General features: G+C 45.6%; 1 protein-coding gene and 1 pseudogene across 2 annotated transcripts; both read left to right on the forward strand.

Moving 5' to 3' along the window:
• LOC109434467 (cytoplasmic tRNA 2-thiolation protein 2-like) overlaps positions 1-19,505 on the forward strand; it is a 44,080-nt pseudogene extending 24,575 nt beyond the window's left edge.
• On the forward strand, positions 19,046-24,795 carry LRATD2 (LRAT domain containing 2). 2 transcript variants are annotated; one of them, XM_088798950.1, is made up of 2 exons: positions 19,046-19,501; positions 20,055-24,795. In XM_088798950.1, exon 2 carries the CDS (start codon positions 20,151-20,153, stop codon positions 21,081-21,083), a length of 933 nt encoding a protein of 310 aa, XP_088655076.1. In that variant the 5' UTR covers positions 19,046-19,501; positions 20,055-20,150; the 3' UTR covers positions 21,084-24,795. The 2 variants fall into 2 exon arrangements, with proteins under 2 accessions (XP_088655076.1, XP_088655077.1); XM_088798951.1 differs by having other exon boundaries at positions 20,147-24,795.
• The last annotated feature ends 2,799 nt before the right edge of the window (positions 24,796-27,594 follow it).

A 27,594-nucleotide genomic window follows, 5' to 3' on the forward strand; every position in this document is an offset into this window, starting at 1 on the left:
GTCACCCCTTGTCTTCACCTTGGCATTCACTGTACTGGATTGCATTTACAGGTGTCCTCTGTACTAAAAAGTGAGGTCCTTGTAGGCAGATCATGTGCCTCTTTCATCTGTGTGCCTGGCCCAGCATAACACCTGGGACACAGCAGACACTCAATACGTATTGCAGGACGAGCAGACACATGGCTGTCCCCAAATCACCCTGCAAGGGCTGCCGTCAAAATGTATTGTGCAATTAAATGCTGACTCATCAGCCGCATCCATGAAAGCAGACACCATGTTTCATTTAAGTTACACCTCCCATGTATGGAACATCATGGCTGCTAAAAACAAACATACACACAAACAAACAAACATGTTTTGTTGGAAAAATGGGGATGAAGGATGTAGCAAGCAAGAAATAAAGCTTCATTCTCTCTTGCCCTCCTATGTTGCTTGGAGATACTTGGCCAGCTCCTTAGGATGGAGTCATTGGATGACACCCACTGTCATTCCACAAAGAGCTGCACTTCCATCGTGGAGCTGCCATGGAGAGAGGACAATGGAACAGAAGCGTCCTGTAAGCAGGATGCCAGCTGAGCAGGTCACAAGAGCAGCAGCATTTTCTCTCATCCAAGTCAACTAGTTATCCCTAAGATCTCAGGCCAAGTGCCCCTTGATGTAGGAAATTTTCCCTGACCCTCCAATAATGGTCAAGTTGCCTTCCTTCAGAGCATTTACTCTCTTTATAACTGGATATTCATTAGCATGACCTCTTGGGTGAGTTACCTGACTCTCCTGAAAGTTCCATCCGTTTTCACATGGTTTTGCTCATTATTCTGTTCCCAGTGCCAAGCATGATATCTTCCAATTCAGTGTTCAGTAAATCAGTGCTGAATGAATGAGTGAATGAATGAATAAACAAATGCCCCCTCTATGCTGAACTCACAATGGACCCCATCTTCGCATTCCTGGTCCAATGTTCATCCCCTAATACCAGCCTTTTTAAATGCTGTCTTTTGTGAGTGTATAGGAGTTGGGGTTTTCTGTGAACCAATCTTTCTCACCCACCCTCACATCTATTTTCATGAGTATTATCCCTGCAGGTGACCTATGCAACTACCTGGCCACATCATAAAAGAAAGTCATAAACTCTAAACCAGTGATTTTAAAACATGCTTTCTGTAGAAGACCACTTTTAAAAATCAGCATCCAACCAGCTGTGGTATATTCAGACAATGGAATAGTATTCAGTAATTTTTTTTTAAAACGAGCTACCAAGCCATGAAAAGATATCGAAGAACTTTCAGTGTATACTGCTAAGTGAAAGAAGCCAATTGGAAAAGTCGACATGGTGTATGATTGCAACAATATGACATTTTGGAAAAGGCAAAACTATGGAGACAGTAAAAAGCTCAGTGGTTTCCAAGTGTGCAGGGGAGGGATAGCTAGATGGAACACAGGGCATTTTAGGGCAGTGAAACTGTTCTGTATGGTACTATAATGGTGGGAACGTGACATTGTAAGTTTGTGAAACCCATAGAATATACAACAAAGAGTCAAGCCTAATGGCCTTTGGTCAATAATAATGTACAGATACTGCTGCATCAATTGTAACAAATGTACCACACTAATGCAAGATTTAATAATAGAGGAAACTGGGGAGGGAGAGAGGAAAAGGGACATGTGGGAACTCTGTACTTTCTTCTCTGTGTTTCTGTAAATCCAAAACTACTCTAAAAAGTAAAACAACTAATTTAAAAAAATTATACATCCTAGTCACTCAGTATATAAAATATAATAATAGAGGGGTGTTGGCTGAAGTAGGGGTGCAGCCCCCTTCACTTTGTGCCCATAGACACATCTCAGATCTCACTTTCCTCCTCTTGGGTCCGAGACATGACTATGGAAAACTCCCCATTGGTCTAGCCAGTCACTTGAAACCTTCCCTTGCTTTGCCTCCCCCCAGCTCCCACCCCCATCCCCAGCACAAGCATACTGAATAGTTTGAGCTGGTCCCTGGCTCTGTAGCTCAACCTTGAAACCCATCTTTAGAAAGGCATGTAGTCTCCTTGTGTCCTTTCATGGACCTTAGCACAATTTACCTAATTTAAACTTGACCCTTCTCGTTTTGACTCTTCCATTACATTGAATGAGAAATCCCAGTTGGGGCCCAACCATCTCCCATAAACTCCCATCCAGGATAAATGCATATGGGAGGCGACCAAGGAATGTGGGAAGGAGGAAGCATGAATTTTGAACTGGGTTCATGGCAAGTCGACTGTTCCAAAGTCACATCCAAGACTCCTCAGTCATCCTGCTGATCAGCACACCCTAATTGCCAACAAAGAATCCCCCCAAAAGAACTAAACAACCTCTTGAAGGCAAACCAGAACCTGTTAACTAAAAGTGGTGACTCCACTATAACTGGCAAATGTTTTCTGGGAGGGCAGAAGGTGGGGCCTGTGAAATGCCTCAGGGCACCAAGACAGTTAGGAGCTGGTTCCACCAATTACTGGAATACTTCTGAGTAGTAGCTTGTCTAGGGGAGTCTCTGAAACAAGCCGCTGCTACCTGAGCTAAGGCCTCTGGCAAGTGGGAGCAAACTTACCATCTCCAGCAGCAGGAAGGTGGGACTTACAGCATCATTGCCATGGCTACCCAGCAGAGCCTGCCTCAAAGCCTTTCAGGAATCTCTGCTATTTGTGGAAACTGGATAGCATTCCCCAAAGACCCACATTCCTGCACTCATGCCCTTCTTGCAGTTGCTTCTCTTGATGTTCCCTCTCTCCAATTAAAAAGGCAAGAGGGGACCCTTCCACTCCACGCATGCTGGAGACTCTCAGGGATGTTCTGCTGGAATGCCTTCATCAGAGGCTGTGCATAGCAGAGGGGATCCCAGCAATTACCATTTGCCACAAATCCCACATAGTCACAGATGACAATGTGGAGTGTCGTTAGCATGCTCTTAAATTCCTAACGGGATTGGAGGGAAAAATAGACCCTCATTGATGTGAGCGATGTGCCAATTAAGGAGTCAGGTCTCTCTTCTTGTGCTTTTTCTGTGTTCTGATTTCCCAACACAATCTCAGGGGGAGGTGAGTGACAAGAAAATGGAACCCGCTATTGTGTATTTGCCACAAAGAACAACACCCAGTTACTTCCCATCGGGGCCAGCAGTGCATGTTAGTCTGCATTTTTTTGTTGTTGTTTGTTTGTTTGTTTGTTTTCCATAGGAAATAAGGGAAATGTATAGATTGGTTTAATAAGATAATATTTTGGAAAACTATAGAAACTAAATTTGAACTCGCTTAAATTCTTCTTAAGACCAGACTCTGCAACCAACTAACAAAACTGACAAACAAAAATCATCCAAAAACAAAGTTTATGAGGTTTTCTGTTCAAATAATCCCTAATGCTGTCCGCACACATGCATTTGTGGGTCCTGGCTAGAATATCTCCATTATTCCAGAAAAAACACTATTTTATTTTTAGGGTGGTGTCTCCACACTTATTCTTTCTGCAACCCCTGTCCAAATATGACTTTCTGGTGGGAACTGTCAGTAATAGTATGTCAACTGCTTAGGCTCAGGGTGGGCACCTGACCCACAGCAGACTAACCAGAGTTCTTCCCAGAGACTTCCAGCATAGAATTAAAGGGGAAAAGCCCCTTTTCCCTTTGGGTGGGCAGCTGAGAAAGTGATTCCTGGAGCTGAGGGCAGCTGTGGCTCCAGCCTTTGGGGAAGGCGTTTGTCTAAAGTCATGAAGACGACACGTAGAGGAAAGCAAAAGAGAGAACATGCTAGAGAGAACCCTGTGGCCATCCAAGTCCTTAGTTGAAGGTATATGTAGTAGATTGCTGCACTCATCGTCCCCAGTAAATCGCATCTCCTCGTATACACAACATGGCACAGTTCCCGCCCACATCCAGTCGGGTCTTGGCCACGTGACTTGCTTTGGCCAGTGGGACATCAGCAAATGTGATGAAGCAGAGGCTTGAAAAGCACTTATGCATTGGACACTACCCTTTCTCTTGCTGCTTTTTCCAACTTAGTCACCAGAAGACCAGCCTTGCCTTCTGGAGACAAGTGGCCCAGCTCAAAGCCAGCATCGTTTACCAGACAGGAGAAGGAGACCATCATAGACCATTTGGCCCCAGTTGTGCCACGTGAGCAACACCAGAGATCGAGAGACAAACCAACAAGGTGAGTCCAGCCCAAAATGATGACTCCCAGAGTTATGAGAAAATGAAATGGTGGTTCTTTATTTCATTGAGTTTCGGAATGGTCTGTTACTCAACAATAAGTAACTTGCTGCTGAGACCTTTCTGCCACCATGTGAAGAAGGCGACTGTAGGACAAGAAACCATGTAGACAGAAAAGCCCTCGTGTGCCAACCGTGCCAATGATCCCGTTCGTCTGGCTAAGGTAACAGATGTAACATAAAGCCCAGCCAACACCACACGGAGCAGAGATGAAGGTCTGAGATGAGCCCAGCCCTAGTTGCCAATCCACAGATTTATAAACAAATAGACGTTTGTTTAAAGTTAAACTTAAAAAGTCACTAAGTTTGGGAATTGCTTGTTATGCCGCAAAAGTTAATTCATATAACTTTCTTGAAGATACCCTCTCTGGCCTTTCTCATGAAAGCAATATGTTCCCCATTTTGCCCAATCTGCTATATAAAATTGTTAAGTGCATTCCTAATATCTAATCACTCCTTCTTCCTTGACCACAAAATCCTGATTATGTGACAGCTAAAGCCTTAAAGAGGGATATGAACAATTGATGAGGTGGACCACATGCCTTCCACTTTCCACCTTCTCCTTTACTGGAATATAGATGTGATGACTGGAGCAACAGCAGTTATTTTGAGACAATGAGTTAAAAGGAAAAGAAACACAGAGATTCCAGACCTGACACTGGTGGGCACCAATGACCATCTAACTCCCGAAATGTTGTTGCACAAGAAAAACAGAACTTTGGTTCCAAGATACCTGTTTAAAGTGTGCTTTTGTCACACACAGCCTAATACAACTGTGTTTCCGAAAAAATAAGACCTAGCCGAACAATCAACTCTAAAGCGTCTTTTGGAGCAAAAATAATATAAGACCCTGTCTTATTTTACTATAAGACCTGGTATTAATATAATATAATATAATATAATATAATATAATATAATATAATATAATATAATTAATATAATATATAATACCCAGTCTTACTTTACTATAATATAAGACCTGGTCTTATATTAATTTTTGTTCCAAAAGATGCAGAAGAGCTGATTGTCCGGCTAGGTCTTATTTTCAGGGAAACAGGGAATCTTAAGAGAAATTACTTGAGTTAGGCTTCTTTCACTTGCAACAAAGAAGAATCCTGACTAGTGATTGGCCTTTCCCCTGGGGTGTCCTCTGACCACTTCTGTGCTCCATACCTTAATGTACACTACTCCCCCTTTCTTTCAAGCTCATGCATAGACACAAAGTCATTTCACCTTAAAATAGAGGAGATAGGTGGATATTTTCAAAAAGTGTTTTATTAAGGCCCAAAAATAATACACAAAGAAAATAATTACAAAAATATATAAACAGCATGAAATTGTCCTGTTTCTATCACTTTTGACCCTAAAATCACCAAATAAGCTTTATGATCCCTCACTCCAATCTCTTTAAGACAGTGTTTCTCAAAAGCAGTCCCTGACAAGAAGCAACAGCATCCCCTGAGAACTTGTTAGAATGCAAATTCGCAGGCCCTAGCTGAAACCTACTGAATATGAAATTCTGGGGGTGTGGCTAACAATAGGTGTTTTAAAAAGCCCTGCAGGTGGCTCTGAGGTAGCCAGGGTTTGAGTGCCAGTACTTAGGTTAATTACTTGCCATTTCCTGGTGGACAATTCAGCTCCTTTTCTTCTCGGCAGTGTTAGGTAGAGTCTAGGGTTTGGAATCAAAGAGAACTTGGTGTCATATTGTAACTCTGCCACATTCACTGTGACATCTTGGGCTAGTTGATGAACAGAGGTACTCGAAGACACCCAGGTTCTCTCTGGAATTTTCCAAATACTATAGCCACTGTCGTGGCCACTTTCATGTCTGAGCTTCCACACGCACAGGCACAAAAGAGTCCCCCACCTCTGCACCCACGCATGCCCTTCCACCTTTGACTCTGGGCTGCATCGTGACCTCTAGATGAAGTCTTGGAGAAATGAGCCTGAGGGTAACTTGTCAAGCCTGTGATTCCGCAATAGGGCGAGGAATAGTTCCTGACTTCTGCAGGTAGGGGCTTATATCACAGCATAAAATTTGTTTACCCTTATCTTAGCACACAAGAACAAATTACCCCACCTTTGTTATAAATCCAGCAGCCGTACATCTGCATGAATCTCCAGCAAACTCTACTTGGCTGACTGTTCCCTTTTGCTTGCTGCCTTTCCCTGGCTTCCAGCTCGCGGCATCGTCAGTCTCACTAAAGGACTCACTGGCTTTCTTTCATCTGTAGAGATAACAGAGAGAAAAAAAAAAAGAGCAGCCAGAGTCACTGCTGCCACAGAGACCCCACCATCTAGGGTGTGTGTCTTCTCTCCCAGCTGAATTGCAATGGCTCCAGCCCCCCAGAAAGATCCACCGAGACATGGGGAGATCTGTCCTGGGAGACCAGAACTTACAGGTTTTTAGGGCCTCCTGTACACTCATCCCATCCTGGATGGTTAGTAGGAACAGACAACCCTGCCTGAGCGGGGGGAGGAACCTGTCCCAATGGGTTTTAAACGGCCTCAGTAGCCATGCAAATAACGTGGACCAGGCAGGGGAAGGGGAAACCCTCCATACAGGTAACAGATAAGTTAGCCATCAAAGCAAACATCCTTGGCCTGGATGCCTAAGCCTCAAAAACAATGTCACGCAGGGTGTCACAGGGGTCTCAGCTCCCGCTCCCCACATAAGAACGCAGGATATGGTGAGGCCAAAAAGGAACACCCACTGAGTCATAAGTAGGGGAGTCGCATCACTATATTCTCGCTGGCGACATCCGCCTCTCTGCAATCCGCTCTTGCTAGCTCAGCCACCATCTTCTTGCTAGCCCCCTTTTTCCTGCTAGCGTAGCTATGGCAGTTATATTAGTGCCCAATGGTTACAGTTGACGGCCAAGTAGCCACAGCTGATGGCCATCCAAATCATAGTTGATGGCCATTTACTACCTGATCCAGCACCTTTCCACGTGAGGCTGAGAGCCTGGAAACTGCACTCCTGGCTCTGTCCCCACAAACAATAAGGATGGCCTGGGGAGGTTTTGTGTGTTTGTTTTTTAATCATGAACAGCAGCTACAATAGCTAGGGAGCCCTTACCTTAGAGTGCTAGGTTCCATTGAGGCTGAGGTTCGCTGTGTGCTCCCACCCTCCAGGTATATTATGGACTGCTCACAACAGCCCCAAAAGGGGTATACTGTTAAGACTAGGGAATTGAAGCACAGAGAGGTTCAGTGATTTGCCCATTTGTCACACAGGTGTAAGTGAGACGGGATAGTTAGTATGGTTGCTAGGTCGACAGGGTGGTCCCTGGTGGAATAAACAGAAAAGCAGCCATATTCTGAAACTCCAGACCCTGGAATATCTCCTTCACCCCAGGACAGAGACAAGAGGATATGCCTTGAGGTTAGTAAATAATCTCAAATCCCTTCTGGCCGGACAAAGGAGCAGATCTGATAGATAGGAATGGGTTGGTTAGTTAATCCCTTCAGGATGAGCAAACAGGACAAATCTAATAGATGAATTCCATTAGAAGACTCCAGCTCCCTTCCCCAAACAGTCAAGGGAAGGTATAAAAGTAAGAGCTTTTGCCTCAGTCACTGAGCACCCCCATTTGGGACCCCTTTCCACTCAGGAGCTGCAACCTCTTCTCCTGCCTCTAATAAACTATCTTCCTTTACAACTCCTTGCCTCTCCCTGGTCCGTGTTTCCATTCTTCGGCTTCATGAGACAGGATCCCGGCCCACACCCAGAAACTGCCAGCAGATCCCACATCATTTACATCATTTGGGGACTCACAGAGAAATATTCCTACTTCATAAGCCACAGAGCTTGATGAAAAGGTGGTCAGACTTCACAGCCTATATTCTAATTCAATGCTTCCTGTGCTGTAACACACAGGAGTATCCCCTTTGGTGTCTGGGTTAAAATGCAGATTCTGACTCAGCAGGTTGGAGGTGGGACCTGAGACTTCCTGAGAGGCTGCATTTCCCACAAGCTCAGCTTGCAGGTGAGGCCCATGCTGCTCGATCTCACTTGGAGGAGCAAGGGTCAATCTGACTCAGCCTCACAAGAGGAATGTGGACGATAATGTACAGTTTGTTACCTGTCCACGGAGAAAGAACAGAAATTGGAAGTGAGCCACTAGAAATTTTATAACTATTGGGCAGTTATTTCTGTCTGCTAAATCTAACAACGACAATAAACATGGGGCTTGTACAGCATTTGATTACTTTTACTTCATTCTCCTAGTAATGGATATCAATGTTATTTTACAAAGGTATCAGTCGCCCAAAAGTAGGAAATTGTAAACAAAACAAACAAACAAAAACAGTCTGGTCCATCCCCACAGATAATTTGGAAATCACTAAAACGTCTACACTGTATTGGCTCCCTAATAGATGGAGAGTCCAGGACCGTGGTGTGTGTGTGTGTGTGTCTTCAACCACTTCCATTCCCATTTCCTAGAGGTTCTGTTTATTTCCCTTATGGTTTTAGGGGAGTTCTTGCCCCACCTGCAGATGGAGACTGCCACCATAAAACCCCTCCAGTAATAGGAGCTCTGGTTTATCTGTTCCTAGTTTTAGAACAGAGCCAAGTCACTCTACCTCCCTGAGGCTCCCTTTCCTCATCTGTAAAAGAAAACCCACCCACTGGGTGAGAACCTGGGATCAAATTATGCATGCAGAGGGTTTATCACAACACCTGGAACAATCCTTAGTGATCAATAAAGAGCAGATACAATTATTATTAGGGAAAAAAAAATCTGCAAGAAATAAATTCATATCAGGCATTCGACTCCCTCGGCATCGGAGATAAAGTTTTCGAGAAAATGCTCCTGACACTCTTCTAGGCTCTGGGAAGGCCGGATACTCTGCTTCTCTTCGCAAAATTAAATATTTCTTCTTCATCTTAGTACAGTTGGAGCCCAACTTCTTACCAAAGTCTCCAACTACAGGGAAATTTTAATTTCAACCGGTAGGCAAAATAGTGCCCCAAGGCACTGCAAGATGTCCGATCATCAAGCAAAAATGTAATTATTTTCATTCTGCTCCAGAAATTTAGGCAAGTGAGTGAACTAACAGAGTTTAGAAAGATTTTCAATAACAAGGGAGGAAACAAGGCAGGTTTTATTTAACCTTCAGTTAAGCAGAAATCCAGTTAACTAGAGATCTTCCAGGCACAGTTAATGACTGTTAGAATCTGCTGGTAATCATTTACATAATGACTCCGGAGGCAGGAGCCCCTCGGGCCTGTGGGCCCTAGAAGGAAAAGGGCTGAAGACAGAATCAGTAAATGTTGATCTAGGCCTTGACAATTGGAGCAGGAATTTGTAAATCACCAGGAGAGGGTTTTGCCTGGTGGGAATGGGAATTTTTGTGACCTTGCCAAAATGGCTGGTGTCTTCATGCTCAGGTCGGTGTCCTGTTTCAGTGCCGGCAGGGATGTCGTGATTTCTTGCGGCACACTGAAATCCAACTTATTTATCTTAGTTGGCATGTCCCCAAAGATCTAATGACTCAGACCCTCCTGTGGTAATATATTCATTCGTCTCATTAGTCAGGGTCCCCAGTTTGTTTCTTCCCTCTTCTCCCTGGGCTGTCCCTAGATACTAGAAAGTTCCAAGTTCCGGATCCAGTGAGGTCCATCTTCTATCAGTCCGTTTCTGCAATCATGGGTGTACTAAATGCTAAGAAATATGTCTGAAACCCTTGGGCTCGCTGCTCTGGGGAAAGCATGCCCCACTCAGAGGAGGAGGAAGAGGAAAAAGAAAAAAATGAATGGCTGCCTTTTGCCTACCAAGACGGTCCTTCCTGTTGTTCTTTGTGACATCAATGTGACAAATAGGGGAGTGCCAAGGTGCCATGTCCAGTGGGGTTTAGATGCAGATCTGCCCAGGTTCATTTCCTCTTGGTTGGTAGACTTGCCAGCGGTGTGATAGGGACAGGTCACTGGTCCCTAACTTTCCCAAGCTATAAAGTGGGTATTAGGATAATAACAATGTGCCCGGTAAGGTGTCAGGAGGATTAACCAGGTAATGTAACACAGTACCTAGCACGGAATAAAGCCTTCTGCTATCTCAGAGACAAGACCTCATCTTTTTGTCGGTTTGCAGTGAAGAGTAGCATACTCTGCTACCCTGAAATATTGCATTTTGGCACAAGGATTATCTTGAGTTGAAGTCAATTGAGAAGAAGCAGATACAAGAAGAGCCCTCTGCCCTCTCCCTGTCTACCTGAAAACAGAACATAAACTTCCCTTGTTGAGGTGTCCATGAAGAGGGTAATGACCCTATCATTGGAGACAAAAGGGCCCTAAGAAATAGTCTACACAAACAAACCTTACTAACCAGCCGTTATTTACCATTAGTTTGCCCACATATTTGCCACCACTAGAAGCTCCAAATCCTTTTTCTGGCCTCATGATTTCTCTACAAAATTATTGTTGTTTGCTAAGATGCCATATAAGGCCAAGTTCAAGCCACCCCTTTGATCTACTCATCACAGAGTACTCCCAGGTATGTACACGGGATGCACATGTTCATAAACTTCCTTTCTTTTTCTCTTGTTCATCTGTCTTGTCATTTGAGGGCCGCAGATAAAGAACATAAGATAGGCAGAGCAAAACTATTGTTCAGCTATGCACAGAGTGGCTCTTCAGTTTGCAAAAGCTAGGTAAGCTCAGTTTATGTGCTTATACTTTTGGCTCAGTCTCTACATATCCCTTGTCTGACATCTCTGACTACTCTTAGGACTCTTAAGCAAAAGGCCTAATACTAGGCACTCATTAATCCATTACTTCAAAGATACTTACTGGATATCTACTGAGTTGTTCAGTAGATGCCAGCTGGTGTGATGCGGCATGAGCATGCACAGGGCCAGGACGGGGTTTTAGTCCCTTTGGATAGCAAGTGAGAACCATGAGTGGCATAAAGTAGGTATTCAAGGATTCCTGGAACTGGACTGCCAGGCACAGGCCTCACGGCAGTGGTGGACTTTCAGCCCTGGCTACAGGGACCAGGACAGGGCTGGACCAAAGGTACATCTCACCCTGCAAAGGGAGAACTCCATCCCATCTTTCTCTCATGCAGTCCTGTCAGATAAACTCATTGGACAAACTGGAAATCAGCCCCCGATGCTACGAACGTTAACAAAACCCTTTCTTGATATTTGTTCTCCTTAATAGACCCTTATTGTTTTCCTCTTCTTCTCCTCCTTCTTTTTTTTCTATTTCTTCTCCTTGATCCATTCTATTTCATCAGCCTCCTCCTGCTTTCACTTAACACCTTAGTTTTGTGAACCAAGGTCACATTGAAAGTCAAAATCAGTTTTTGAAGAAGTGTTTCTCTTGACCCTTACAGAATGAGACTATTGGGCTCTTGCAAAGAAGGATCCATTTACTCAGTACATATTTGTTAAGCATCTGATGTGTGCAGGACACTGCACTGGACGATGGGGAAGAACAGTGATACATCAAAGTCTGGGCTCCTGGAGAGACAGGCAAAAATGAGCACATAGGCAAATACAGTCACTATCGATTGCAGTAAGTGTTCTGTAGGAAACCAACAGGCTGAGGAAGTGGGAGGTGGCGAGCCAGCTAGTTGTAGTTTGCAGATCCCTCTCTAAGGACTTGACTTAATTGAAGGCATTAACAATGCAAAGAATTTAGGTTTGTGAAGAGTGGGATGCAGAACATTCAGGCCCAGGGAACCGTCATGCCAAGACCTGAGGCAATCCTGCGCTTGGTGTGGACCGGGAACCAAGGACTGCTGTGGCTGGGGCATAGCGGGCTATGGAAAACTGGGAGGAGAGAGGCCAGAAGGGTGGTGAAGAGGCAGACTTATGAATGAACGCAAAGGTGATAGGTGATGGCTTCATCATCCCTAGATGGGCCCAAAAGGAATGTGGGGTGTGAATACAAAGCAACTCAGCCATATTGGCTACTGTCTGGGCAAGATGGATGGCGAGAGGTGACCACTACTTCCTGGCACGGTCTTATATTTGACTCTTGGCTCTGCCAATCACTAGCTGTGTGGCCATAGGTAAGATGTTTACATTTACAATTCCTCTGCTTTCTCATCCGTAAAATGAGGATAATGATAATAATGCCCACTGGTGAGGATTGGTGAGGATTAGAAGAGCGAACACACACAAAGCTCTTGGAACGATGTTTGATACAGTCAACACTCCACGTATGTTAACTGCTACCATCTTACGTATTTGTGTTATTACCACTTTCATGAATTCTGTCATCTGAGGTGTGACCCTCTAGCTGGAAGTCTCAAAAACTCAACTCTGTCAATCCACTGAAAGTGGACAGACCCAGCCCATAGAGTCAAGATGAGGAAAACCAGCTCTCCAGCTTACTGACTGACAAAAGGAAGTGTAACCATCAGGTCAATCCGTCTTTTTTATAAGCATGTCTATCTGAGAAGCCAAATGCCTCTCAGAAGGCTGATGAGTTAACAGGGAGCAGAGGGAAGAAGAACATGATCGATAATCTTAGTGGTGCGTGTCCTGGCTCTGTGACAGTCAGCCTCATCCACCTCCATTATACTGGGAATTCCTTCTCCACAGATCCAACTCTCAAGTGTGTGTGGGGGGCTATCAGCTTGAAACTGAAGGTGCTGAAAACACACCACCCCTGGAGGCCAGTTCAACCCTCCACTGGCTTTTCATGGAGATTTACTGTCCTTGGAAGAGACATTTAGTCTTTAGGTATTGTCTTGGGCAGCTCTGGCTGCCATAACAAAATACCATAGACTGGGGTGGCTTCAACAACAGAAATTTTGTTTTATTACATTTCTGCAAGGCCAGAATCAGGGTGCCAGCATGGTTGGTTCTGGTAAGAAGCTTCTTCCTGGCTTGTAGATGGCCACCTTCTCACTGTGTCCTCACAAGGCAGAGAAAGGAAGCTCTGGTGTCTTTTCCTCTTCTTCTAAGGGCACTAACCCCATCATGGGGACTTCCCCTTCATGACCTCACCTGAACCTAACTATGTCCTAAAGGCCCTGCCGGCAAATACCATCACATTTGGGGTTAGGGCTTCCACATAGAAATTTTTAGGGGTGGGGGGCAAAAAAATCCAGTATGTAACAAGTATGTTCCTCTCTTTGGAACTTGCTGATAAATTTTGCATATTTTTGCTCTTATCCTTATAGGAAAGATGAGGTCACTGAACTCTTGCCCTCAACATTCCAAGAACTAATATTCCTTGAAGACAGAGATGCAAGGTTTAATGAAAAGAGCTACAAGAGCCAAATGCAAAGCAAATTACACGTATGCACGTGTAATTCAAATTTTTATAGTGGCCACATTAAAAAAAAGGAAAAAGAAATAGGTACAGGTGATATTAACTTTAATAATATACTTTGTTTTACCCATCGACCTAAAATATTATACTTTCAACATATAATCAATATGAAAAAGTGACTAAGATATTTACTTTTTTTGTACTGACTTGGAAATTGGTGTGCATTTAACATTTATGACGTTTCAATTCAGATGAGCTACAGTTCAGGCGTTCAACAGCCACACGTGACTAGCGGCTACCATGTTGGGCAGGGCAGAGCAATCATTTCTTGGTGAACTGAGCTGTTACTGGGCTCGCCTTCTTAACCATTCTGAAACTCAACTGCCTAGTACCGTGCCTGGCGCACCACAGGTATTTCGTGAAATTTATAATTCCTTTTCCTATCTTTAAATTGTAACTTAATCCTATACCATAAAGCTATTGTGAGGATGAACAGAAGTGACTCGTGCAAAGTCCTTCAGTATTTTCATATAACTACGATGTATTGAGCCTAGCATGTACTATCCAGTACCGTTCTAGGAGATGGGAATACCTCAATGAACAAGGATCCCTGATTTCATAGAGCTTATAGTCTAATTGGGAGAGATGGTAAACAATAATAAATTAGTAAATTATATAGGATACTGAAAGGCGGTAAGTGAATCGATTAAGTGACAGGGACATAGAGCGGGAATGTTAAGTGTATGTATGAGAGGACACTTGGGATTTTAAATAGGGTTGTCAGGGAAGGCTCACCAAGAAGCTAACATCTAAGTCAAGACTTTAAGAGCACGACGTGAAGCTATCTGGGGGAAAAGTGTTCCAGGCAGAAGGAACAGCAAATGTTAAGGCTCTGAGAGAGAAAAGCAATGCTCACCATGGGGAGGAAAGCAAGGGGCCTGGGAGACTGGAGATATGAGTGAGGGGGTGTCAGAGAGGTAATGGGGGAGGGCAGACCGGGGCCCTGAGGGCTGTTTTAGGGCCTTTGGCCTTCTCCAAGGGAGATGGGGAACCAAGGAGTATTTGAGCAGAGGAGTGACCTGGCTTGGCTCATGGTCTCACAGGATTGCTGGGGCTGCTGTGTGGTGAACAACAATAGGGGGTAAGTGCTCTATGGGGAGCCATTGGCCCCAGGCCTAGAAGTGGTTTGGAGAAAGCAGACAGAAATTGACCAACCAGATTTGTTGAGCCCTGTGTCCCACATCCTGGGTGGGTGCTTCGCTTAATCTGTCCTGCAGAAAGCTGTCCTGAACAAATGTCTTCTTCCCTCACGTGGGAGTTCTTCTTCCTGGAAGCAAGAGGAACGTCCGAGGAAAGAAGAGGAGGTTGGGTTTGCTCTGCCCAAGCTTCTCCCATTATAGCGGCCTTGTCTCCTCTCGATCTCATCCTCCCCTTCTTGCACAAGGAGTGCAAAATAAGATCCTTAGAGTTTAGCTTTTTTTTCTTGAAATCCCTACATTTGGATTTGCAGATATGCCAATATTTGGATTTGTCAAGCTGTAATTTAAGCCGGTCTCTCCCCAGGAACCGCCTGGTGGAATGCATCTTTCATGAGGCTTCTGCAGGCGCTAGCTACATGCTCAGACTCAGTAGCACAAATCAAACTTGGGTTCAACCTCCGCAATATGATGTCAGGGGCCTCCTAAAAGAGCAAGCCTCTGGGAGAGACTGGCCTCGGTATTTTCCCACTGGTGAGCCCTCTTCCAGGAAAGGATTCAAAGCTGCCTCACAATTTAGCCATGACATGAATGCATGGAGGGCGGATGGTCTCAGGTAGGGTGACAGCCTCAGACCCCTTCTCAGGGCATCTCTTTGTCACCCTCACTTATAGGTCAGACTAGCTGTGGCCCAGCCTGCTTGGGAGAGCCTGCTCTGGTGATCTGAGGAGAAAAGCAGATAAAATACAGAGACCAAAGGAATAGACGCCACTCAGAAGCCCCTGGACTCCCTCCGTTAATCTGAAGGTTTAGGAGTAACGCAGCCCAAGCCCAAGACAGGCCGGCTGGGAAGGTGGAGAAAGCGGCTGCAGGACAGTTCCTCTCCAAGGGGAGACGGCCCAACCCTCACCTCTTACGTGAGGAGTATGATTAAGAAAGGGGAAAAAAAAAATGCCCAAAGCAGGTTTCCCAGTATAAGGGAGGTATTATCTTTTGTATTGGCTGGCCCTGGTTATGCAGCTGTTGCTATATGTATTACCTAGAAATGGAAATGGGGGCCTTGTAAGTGTGAGGTGTGGACAAAAACACCTGACTCTCCTATTCCCTTCTTCTCTGCTCCCCCCTGGCAACATCCTCAGCTCTGAGTCCATGAAACTCTTGGTCAGGGAAGGCAATGACCAGGATAGGGAGGCAGCCAGGTAGGGCAGCCAGCTGTCCCAGTTTGCCGAGGACTTTGAGTGCTAAAAGCAGGATAGTCCCAGGCAAACCAGGACACGTTGGTCACTCTCCAACCCAGCCCCTGGTCCTCAGACTGGCCGGTGGCTGAACAAACACGTATGCTGGTGAGCCTGACGCAATGTGACACAGCATGGAGCCAGGCAGCTGGGGATTTGAATCCAGCTTCTCCCACGTAGAACAGGCAAGATTCACATCGCTGGGCTTTTGTATTCTTACCTACTGGTAGGGATGTAAAAAACAGGATTGGTATGATTTAGTAAGAGGATGCCCACAACATATGGTCATGCTTTTGCTCCCATATTAAGACCATTATCTGGCTCTTATGCGCTGTATAAATAATGCTTGGCATCTATATCGCCTTTAGGATTTCAACGGTGCTCCCGCATGTACTGTCTCATTCGAGGATTCACAGTGAGGCAAGAAGTAGCAACGGCCCCACTTTAGAGACGGGGAAAGGAGGCCCAGGGTAGAGGAGAAACAGCTCCAAGGTCATGCACTTCGCAAACAGGACTCCTACCTGGGTCATCTGTTTCCATTCTGCCACCTCACCCCTCCTCAGGTATCGACAAAACCCCAGGAGTGGGTAACAGGTGCAGGTAAGTCTAGTTCCCCAGTATAAGGGAAGTATGAAGGAACCTGTTTCCCAGTAAACTCACTCAGCTATCTGCTGCTGCCATGGGCCTGGGGCCCCACCCAGGGAACAAGCAGAGTTCCAGATTGCCTAATCACATAATTCTGCCCTCGTGCTCCTGTTTTTGTACATTCTTGGAGCTAATCATCTAAACCGAGATCGCTACCACACATGCACAGTCAGTGCCCATGTCTCATCAGGTAGAAAATGTCAATTTTGCATTATTCCCCAGGGTCCCGGGCAGGAATACTGTGTGAGTCACTAACTGGCATTCCACACAATTTGTTTTGATAGGGTACCTTCTCTGAGGAGGTATGTGGGATGTGACACTTGGGTCCCTGATGGGGGATAAAGTTACAATATGGCTGAGAATTCAAATCCAACTAACTTTCCTGTGGCTGGTCTTGGGGAAGGTGTCTTCGGGGGCTTTGACCTTTGGTCACTAGGCTCCGTCTGTGTGGAACACCTTTCCGCCTCACAGCCTGGCCTTCTACGGGGTCCTGCCTCCTCTCTCATCCCTTTACAATCCATTTTTCACAGGGCAGCCAGACTGACAAACTTAAAACCCCAAAGCTTCCCCACCTCTCCAACTACAATTAAATAAATAGAAGGCAGGCATTTCCATAGGTGCAGATAAGCTAACGTAGTGATTCTAATTCTAAGGAAGGTCTGTAACCTTCAGTCCAGCAGTCACAACAAACAGTTGTTAGGAATACAGTGTTGCTTTAGGCCCAGTCCAAAGGTTATTTTGCACAGGTTTAACATTCTGAAGGTCTGAGGAGTAAGACTGCAAGGCAGTCCCTTTGGGATGACAGCTCTGGTTCTATTTTGAAGTAGCTCTGTTTATATTATTTTTCACAGTGGTTTCCCTATTAGTTCCTTGTCCCAGAGTGATGGCTGCAAACTGTCATACGACATCCTTCCAAGGATTCTCCTATCACCAGCCAACCTACCCAGTGGCCTCCCATGGCTGATGGCAGCAAAGGTCTCCCAGTCTAACAGACATGGAATGACTAGCCTTTTTCTTTCTAAGCCTAACTCCTACCTGCAAAATGGGTACCTACATGAGTTGCAGGGTACTGACAAATACCACTCAGGTAGCAGCAGCTATGTGTTATCAAAAGATCAAAAGGTATTGGGGGGGGGCACTCATCTGGTCACACTTTCCTAAGGCTGGTCTGATGAAACTTGAATTTAATCTGCCCAGCAGGTACACAGAAGTCTCCTTTTGGTCTAACACACAGTGATCTTAGACTTGCTGAAGGACCACCTACCATCACAGCCCTGCCTAGATTGATTGTTCAGGCTCAAAAGTACATAGTAAATTGATTTAGTTTTTCTGAAAGTGAAAAGGATCGCAGTAGTGTTAGTATATTTCTGTTTCCACTGATTGGTATACATACTGAATAAATAATAGTGTTACCTGGAAAAACTTAGTCGAAAGAAACAGTGATGGAAAATAGGGTAGAAGAGGTCTTGAGTTGCATTCGTAATTCCATCAAGCTTGTCTATTGTCAAACTTCCACCTCCACACATATCTATTTTTTTATTTTATTTTTTATTTTTTTTTTGCAAACACAAAGAAAGAACACTTTGGTAGCCTACATGTTAGATACAAAAAAAATGAAACCAGCCTGGAGAGGGGAGGGAGGAAGTGTCTTCTGGAGGTGGAGGTTAATAGGCAATACTCCTCCCCTGTCACTTCCTTCTGTAAGTCAGCAGGAAGGAAACATATCCAACAGGGGCCTCTGCTAATTTGTTCTTAATTTAAGGACAATTAGGCAATTCCTACCTCCCCTGCCCTCAAGAAAAACAACCAGAGCTGAATGCTTCCTCTCACTACCGGACCAAGTAGTAACTCAAAACAATGGAGGTTATGAAATCAACTTTGTGCTAATTTCGAGCGACATCTAATAAACAGAGCGCAGGTCTTGGAAGAAAGCCAGTGAATAAGTCTTCCTTCTGTTCTATAGTTTCTTTTCTGTGGATTTTTTTTCCTACTCCAAAGTTTCACAGCGCTCATTCTGAAAATACCTCTAAACGGATGCACTTCTTGAGCCGTCCCAGAAAAAAAATATCTTCTGTGATCATTGGCAAGAAATAAGTTCTAGGAAAGAAAATAAGTCTGTTCGTTTCAGAATGACTGTTCCTCCCGCTCCAGGTACTGTGGCAAAAAAGAGGGGAAGGAGAAAGGAAACAAACAGCAAACTCTTACTGCCTCTCTCATTTGTATACTGTCAGATGGCTTTTGCCTTCCAACTTTATAAAGCGCACAGCTCGGAAAAATGCGAACTGAGCAAGGGGTGTGAACCCCATAGCAGGCCCTTGCTCTAAGAAAGCAAGCGAGTTTCCCCAGTGGCCGCGGTTGACACCTGCGGTCAGACTGCCAGCCCAGCCAGCCTGTAGATTATTTACCAGCGGGATTTAAACCCGCTCCAGCGTGGGGGCGTGGTCTGGGCGGAGTGCCGGAGTCGGGGTGGGCGGGGCCGGGCCAGGGATCACGGAGGTTCTGCGCCGTGTGGGAAAGACCGAGGCTTCGGGAGCGGGCGCCTGTCTCTTTAAATGCCAGGGGCTGCACTCCCGCCCGGGAAGCCCGGAGCCGGATCTACAATCCCGTCCCTCCCGCTCCGGCGCTTGTTGCTCGTCCAGCCTGAGCGGGAGCTGCGACCGCCCGGCAGCTAGTCTGCTTCCTTCTCCTTCTTTTCGCGTCCTACCTTCCCCGAGAGCCGGTAGAAGGGGAGCAGTAGACTCAGCGGGAGGGAAGAGGTGCCTCCCACCTTCAAGTCTTAAGGCTCTACGTAGCCAAGGGGGCAAGACATGCGTCGCTCCCCCCTATCCAGCCTCGCTGCCGCCCACGTCTGGAGAGGAGGAACTGAAGAGCCCACACCTGCAAAGTCACCCTAGAAGTCTCAGGGTGCGGCCTGGGGCCCCTCCCCGTTCCCCAGGGCCTCCACCTCTCGGCGGGTGAGTTTGCGCAGGTAACCTGAGCTAGAGGGCCGGCGCGCGGGGGGGAGGGACGGGCCAGACCGGAGGCAAAAGCTCCGCAGGTGAGCCAGGTAGGGTGGCTCACCTGCTCGGACCGTGCTATGCGATCCTTGCCGGTTTCTTCGGGGCAGGAGGCGGGGTGGGGGTGGGGTGTGTCGGTCTCAGGGACTAACTTAGGGCCCTAAGGAGAAAGGATGGTTAGGAATTTGGAGACTGGAGTAAAGTTTCTCTTCCTTACCCTCTCCTGCCTGGGCTTGGCAGGTAGGGCGCTGGCGGAAGCGGTAGGAGCTGCTGATGCAATGGGCTTTTGGCGGAGCGAGATGAAGGGCTGGGGGCGGGGGAGAGCTAGAGTTGCCTGGCCTCCTGTGACCATGACCCTAGAGGTGGAGAAATGAGGGAAGGCTCACTGCATCCGAGACTCCCCGTAGAATGATTCCCGGTGCTCGACCCGGTCTTTTCTTCCTCTTCTTAACAAATCGTCCTTTACGCGGAGAGGCTCCTATGTGGCTCCCTTGCCTTCCTCTCCCAACAGGTGGTCTCATCCCCTGTCCGGGAACTTGTGCCAATGACCCTAGTGGTGCTTTCTCTTTCTCCCCGTTCGGCGTTGTGAACGTGTGTCCGCAGCGTGATGGGCAACCAGGTGGAGAAACTGACCCACCTAAGTTATAAGGAAGTTCCCACCGCCGACCCGACGGGCGTGGACCGGGATGACGGGCCTCGCATTGGGGTCTCTTACATTTTCTCCAATGACGACGAGGACGTGGAGCCGCAGCCGCCGCCCCATGGGCCAGATGGCAGTGGCTTGCCTGACCGCGGGGACGGGCTGCCACTGCCCCCACCGCAGCCCTACGATCCGCGGCTGCACGAGGTGGAGTGTTCTGTGTTCTACCGCGACGAGTGCATCTACCAGAAAAGCTTCGCGCCGGGCTCCGCGGCTCTGAGCACCTACACGCCAGAGAACCTGCTCAACAAGTGCAAGCCTGGCGACCTGGTGGAGTTTGTGTCGCAGGCGCAGTACCCGCACTGGGCTGTATACGTGGGCAACTTCCAGGTGGTGCACTTGCACCGGCTTGAGGTGAGCAACAGCTTCCTGACGGACGCGAGCCAGGGCCGGCGCGGCCGCGTGGTGAACGATCTGTACCGCTACAAGCCGCTGAGCCCCAGCGCGGTGGTGCGCAACGCGCTAGCGCACGTGGGCGCCAAGGAGCGCGAGCTGAGCTGGCGTAACTCTGAGAGCTTCGCCGCCTGGTGCCGCTATGGCAAGCGCGAGTTCAAGATCGGTGGCGAGCTGCGCATCGGCAAGCAGCCCTATCGGCTGCAGATCCAGCTCTCTGCACAGCGCAGCCACACGCTCGAGTTCCAGAGCCTGGAGGACCTGATAATGGAGAAACGGCGCAACGACCAGATAGGGCGTGCAGCGGTGCTGCAGGAGCTGGCCATGCACCTGCATCCGGCCGAGCCCGAAGAGGGCGACAGCGACGCTGCGCGGACTACGCCGCCTCTCGAGCGCCCTCCTGCGCGGGGCCAGGATGGAGAGGACCGAGAGGCAGTCGTGCCCTGACCCGCGAGGTGAGTGCAGAGCTGTGAGAGGTAGCTGTTTGCAGCAGCCGCTGCCCTCTCCCTCCTCTGACTCCCTCTTCCACCATCTTCTGGGCCCCATGTGGGCTCCTGGGCCATTTGGAAAACCTAGAGTGGGCGAAATGCGCAGCTCTCTGTGGCTTGAGCATGTTATCTTGGACAGGAGGAAGAGGGAACAGGAGCGCTTTGGTTGGGGGCACTTCCTGCCTGCCCCCTCAGTCAGTCTTCCTTTCTGAGATGGGACAAACTGTGGACACACCTGACACTAATCCCTGCTGGACCTGGGTCCAAAGTTGACTCTTCATATGCACGTGGGGGTGGAGAAAAGTTCCAAGTACCAACGCCTGCCATCGCCCCTTCCTGCTTCCCTCCTACCTTCCCTTTGGAGGATGTCCTGTACTTAGGCCAGAGTGGGTTTATTGAGGCTCCTGGCCAGCACAGAGCTGCTTATCTGCTTCCCATGTGGAGCTGTGTGTGTGTGGATCCTGGAGGCTGGGGTGATTTATTTTATAGGATTCCTGGGTGCAAGACTGGAGAAACCAGGACCAGGTCTGGGAGCAGCAGACCAAAAGCAAAGAGCCGCCTGTGAAGTGTAACAAATAGTTGAGTAAATTTGGGCTACAAAACAAAGACTTTGCTACCTCCCTGTCCCCAAGTAATTCATCTTCTGGAGCTGGCTTCTAGCTGAGTCTCCTGCTTCCTCCTCCATTCGTCACTTTCCAGGTTGCAAGTAAATCATTGTCATGGACCAACTAGGGGAAGGGTTCAGTGATGCTTCTGTTTGGCTGCCTGTATTTTTTGCCTGTTACTGTAGGCACTTACAGCTGTGTTGTTATCAAAGGAGGGTCTAGCCCTTTGTGTCTCTGATCTAATTAAACCTGCTTGGTGGTGCTCATCCGCAGTCCCACATGGGGTTGGCAGGTGCCACTCCTAAAGTATCCACTACAGAAGGAGCCAAACAGGGTTGCCCAGGTGGGAATTAGTCAATTACTCCCACTCCCCAGTGAACTCCATTCCTGAACAGTGAAGGTAACCTTTTTAAAATGGGAAGACTTTGGTGGTGGTCCTGTGAATTTTCATTTTCCCTCACCGCCCCTTCCCTGTCACTTTTCTGCTGCTGGTAAAACCTTAAGCTTGAGGCATATTTCAGTAAGTATTTTGGTAGCCACACCTGAAGCACACTACATTTAAGATGCAAAGTCTGGTTATATTGCAGCAGTCTTCTTGTTGCTTGGAGAACACCCCTTCGGAATGCTTTCTCAATTACGAGAGGTGACAGCAGTCTCAAATGCCACCTGGTGTAGTCAGTGCTGAATCTGGTGACAGTCCTAAGGCACAGGTTAGTGATGGTGGGACCTGTTGGCGGCAGGCTCGCTGATACTATTTGATTCTGCTGCTGAGCTTCTATTTGCTTTCCTCTGAAACTTTAAAAAAAAAAAAAGTAGAACTTGTCTCTTGTATTCACGTGAGCTCTTTAGTTACGTGGGTCCTCGATTTCAGAATGCAGCTCTGCTGCTCATGGGCATCGCTCATTCTGTCTCAAAAGTTGAGTGAAGTTGTTCTTTCTCACGAGAGTCATTACTGATAACACTGAACCAGCCATTTTGGGACCTAAATCTTTGAGTTGGAGTAGAATCATACTGGAGTGTTCTACAGCCATGGTCATCCTTGGGCCTCCTGCCTAAACAAATGTCTAAACAAAGGCAACAAGACTTGAAGAATTTTCTCGTACACTTTTTTCAAACTTGGGAGGCGAGGCCATCCTTTTTCAAAAGCCTCCGTATCACCTCAACATGACATTATTTCATTACAAGGGCATTAGCTATGTTTCCTATTTGTGTAGGGATCACCAAACAAGTCCTATTGTTGTGTTTGTTAAAGATAAGCCATTCTCAGCCCTAGTCTGTGACTTTGAAGAAACATCAGTCTCCTGCTGGAAACGGAGCTCTAGTTTATATAGATCTCACCGCCTTGTGTTTATTTTCTTTTGCTCATAGAAACGTGGAATGAGATAAACATGGGTAAAGACATTAAGGAGAGCCTATTCTACCTACAGATTTGGATCTTCTCTTATGCTTAACACAGTAATGAAAATTGAAAGTAATGACCAATGTGCAGACAGCAGGAAGGAAAAAGAGCAAAACAGCGCTGCCCAGCAGCTCTGGGCTCGCTAGCCAACTCTTTTCCGCTTTCCCATCTCTGTCACCCTTCTTTGCCCTCAAATGGAAAGTGAATGTCAATGGTCACAGAGGTATAGCAGTGCCTCCCTGTTGTTGCAAATGAACTGCTTTTTGTAAGAAATCTCAATGTGAAGGAAGAACTCCGGTAAGATCTACACCGACGATAGCATTCTGCCTCTAGAGAAGTGGTTTTTGATAACTGGGCTTGAAAATGACCTAGAAGAGGGAATAGGTCTACTCCAAACACTGCTTTCCCATGTCAAGCCAGCGTTTTTACAGGTTACCAGAGAGGTGAAATATGTAATACTTAGGAACAGTAATTCCACTGGAAGATTTCTTAGGGTTATAAAGCTTCAAGTGAAGCAACAAGCAACCAGTGAAGGTGCCAGGAAAGGAGAATCAAAATCAACTCTTGGATCTTTCCTCAAGATGGCAGTGTTGTGGATAAGTGAGTTTTTTAATGCCAGGCAATGGCGACATCTGGCACTTTAAAAAATATATTTGTATTTAATGATTTTTATTTCTCCTTAGGATTAAGACTTCAGAATTATTTTTTACTGTGAATTACGGATGTTCTTTGAAGGAAAGAAATAACAATTCTAAGGTTCTTCAGAAGCTCTGGCAGGGATAAGCAGGACGCCTGACCGGAACGTATGCTAAATGTAGTCAGACAAATTCTATTTTCTTACTTGAGCAACTATTTTATTGAGACTGCTTATGTATGTCAAAGGAGCCCACAACTTCAGCTACACAACTTTTTGTATTGAAAGAACACAGCTTTTTGTAGTTGTTATTCCACATTTAATTTAAAATAACTTTATAGCACTAAAATGCCTAGCAGAAGACTTTACTCCAGACCTTTGAGGAAATTTTTAGTTTTTATGAAAAATGACATGTCAGTGGTTAAACTTCTCACGTCTTTGGTGCTTCTGGCTCTAATAGCACTACTAGACAACACTACAACCACATGGAAACATATTTTTGGAAGCAAAACTTTAATTTTATACTACATATGCTATGGAGAGTGAAGAAAATTTAAGGACTACTTGTTTTCTATTTTTTTCTTAACAAAATGGAATCCACTGTGTTGAAGACTCTTGATATTATGTGATTGTCTAACCATTTTTTATAAATTAGCATAAATTTAGTGTAGTCATGGTCACTGAATGGATTTGTTTGGAAACTTATATTTTATTTATGATTGTGTTTTTTTTTTTAATCAGGGTAACTATAAACTTGACTGGTTATTCAATGTTTCATTATGTTGTTTTGTTCTTAGCTATAATACTTGTCACCCATGGAGAATTACATTGACTAACATAAATTCCATACATGTATTTTATTTCCCAGTGAATTGTGTAAACTTTATTTTTGTTGAAGATTGTATGTTAAATCAATGTTATGTTCTTATACCACTTCTTGAGAGGAGATACTGATTTGAAATTGTATATCATTTCCTTCAAAATGAAGGGCATTGCTTAGTTAAATAAAAGATTGATGACATCTTTCAAACCATTTCCTCTTCACTATGTCTTATTAAAATAAAATTCTGTCAAATCCTTTTGAAAAATGCTATGAAGGTTTCCAATAAACCATCTATTGGTGTTAATTGAATTTTTATTATATACACACGCACACACACGCACACACACAGATATATATATACACACACACAGATATATCTATATCTATATATATATATCGATATATATATATATATCGATATATATATATATATAATTTTCCCCCCCACTTATATACCTTTTTCTGCCATTTTTGGCCCAAATCCAAGCTACTCAACTTACCTGCAGTTCATATATATGTGTGTATGTATGTATATATATATATATATATATATGTATATACACACTGTTAGTGTGTATCATCTTTTCCTTCCTTAGTAAACATTTTGATAAATTCACTTAGTGACTGAAAGCCCTCCCTGCCTTTACTGTGTGAGAATTAGTGACCCATTACTTCTAGGCTATCAGTGTTCATTAAAAAACTCTCATGAACATAAATTTTGAATACACATTGATTTTTCAGAATCGATGCAAGCATTGCTGGAAAGCACATTCACATTTTGGAATCTATGCTGGGGTGTTTTGGGGTTAAGATCAGTTACTCATGTTGCGTCTTAGATGGTTTCCGAGTCCCAAACAAAGGGAATGGGCTCAGTGAGTAATTTTATTACAGAAAATGGACAGATGTGATCACGTGGCACTGTTGTTATGATAAGGGCTGCAGGTGCCTTAAGCAGACCAAGGAGCAGCTGTGGCGTCTGAGACTTATGTGGGAAGTCACCAGCACTCCCTAGGCCAACCCCTGAAGCCACTACCACAATCCTTTGAGGTTTAAAAGCCTGAGCTTAGTCAACAGATTCCTGTGAGAATCTTAACCAGGAGGAAAGTTGAATGCAGGTGATAGGGAGCTCAAGGAGCAGTGAGACCATTTTTCCCTAGAGTGGGAGTCCTTAATTTATCATGGTTCTCATTGCACAAGAAAGTAGAGGGAGACAAGCCTAATCCAGAATGTGTCTATTCTTGGGTGATTTTGGTGTAGTCTGCTGTTCCCATTTCTCCCAAGTGGACTGAGCTTGCTCAATGAAGGACAATGACATATTTGGAAGCATTTAAAAGGAGCTCCTCAGTAAACAGGCCTAGACTATGGGCAGAAGGGCTTTTATTTCCTTTTCCTGAATGAATTTACTGACAAAAAACTACTGATTGAACAAATACAGCGATTTCATCTGCAGAGTAGATGCAAGAAGGGTTAGTGTCTGCATTTGTAGTCACAGCAAGGTACTGAGTTATCTATGAAGGGGTGAAGGACGCTGAGCCCTAGCCTAGGGACATCTAGAAGTCAAAAACAAACAGCCTGGAGAGACAGTCCCTGCCCCTGAGCTTGTTTCTAAGGGGAAACCAATTTCACTCCTGCATAGAGGACAGATTAGAGTAAAAAGTGGCCCTAAAAACGCCGATGGTTGGTAGGTATTCAAAACAAAGCAGATGTGTGTGGGTTGACTTGGAGTACTCCCATTGGAGCAATCAGATGAGAAATCTGAAGGAGCAAATGATGATGGAGAAAAGATGGAACTAATATATTCACAGGGTACTTAACTAGGTGGATCCTATATTCCCAGTGCCTACCATAGAAAGAGAAGTTTTTATCTTAAGTGTAACTTACATTCTAGTAGGCAAGGCAGGTAACCACCAAAAAGAAATTCACTAAAAGGTATTTAGTTACAGTTGTGGTAGGTGCAATGAAGGATACTGTACAGGGTGTGTGGGGCAGAACCTCTATCTGAGTCAGAGAAGGATTCCCTGAGAAGTACCATTTCTGCTGAACTTTGGAAGAGGTAGAGGAGAAAGAGGTGGTTCATATTGGGCACAGTGAATTAATTAAAGGAGGTAGGTTGGGAGTGAATGAATGAACAATGAGTGCTCTGAAAATGCCTTTGCTTCATGCTCCAGTAGTCATGTCTCCATGAGTCACAACATGCTAACTCATTCGTGCATCTCCAACCCTTAACGCAGGACCAGGCAAGGGCACCGTCTTTCAGAGTTTGAGTGAGGGAATGAATTTGGGGTTGGGATTTGCTAGACTAGAAAGCCTTCCTATTCTCTCAAGGTGATCTCATGACTATGGTTTAAGGAGAGTGAAGCAGCAGTGGTTTTTAGGATGGGTTGAACAGGGAGAGCAAATGAGTGACTCTTCCTCTTTCCCAGAACTAGAAATCACACTGCTAGTGCTACTGATGACTTAAATCGCCAGGCAGGTTATGAAGCGGAGGGTGAATCTGGGCCTTTTCCTGATGCAAGGGAGAGAAGCAGCGCAGGCCAGGCTGGCTGGGAGCAGAGGTAAAACAGAATCACAGGTTTAGCAGCCTGTCTGCCTAGTCGTGGAATCACGATCGAGGAAGAATTTATTTTGTTCAGTTCGCCAGCACAAGCCACTGCTATAATGTAATATAATCTCTCGTGCCTCGTGGACGGTGACCCTAAATGACCCCAAAGATGAGCTTTCTGCTAATTTCCTTGGGAAACTTCTACAACAATGTAGTTCACTGCCAAGGTATGGTTATCATAATATGCAGTAAGTTCTTTTTAGTTCCACAACTTGGAGGATTCTCGCTTGTTAGACCACAGTGGAGGTAGAGGGTCTGACCTACACATACAGAATCGAAATGTGATTAAGGTTTGACAGTCAAACTGTTACCTGGGTTTCCCTACTCCAGGCTCTGCCTCCTGTTAAGCTGGTAACCTGGGGAGTAATTATGTACTTGCTTAGGAACTTTATTCCCTCTTCTGGACA

The sequence above is a fragment of the Rhinolophus sinicus genome, chromosome 6 (assembly GCF_057876585.1).
Source record: "Rhinolophus sinicus isolate RSI-liver-muscle chromosome 6, RSI-T2T, whole genome shotgun sequence".
Lineage (NCBI taxonomy): Eukaryota > Metazoa > Chordata > Mammalia > Chiroptera > Rhinolophidae > Rhinolophus > Rhinolophus sinicus.

Coding starts and splice junctions, on each gene's coding strand:
- LRATD2 (XM_088798950.1), top strand. CDS start 20,151: ATGGGCAACCAGGTGGAGAAACTGACCCACCTAAGTTATAAGGAAGTT.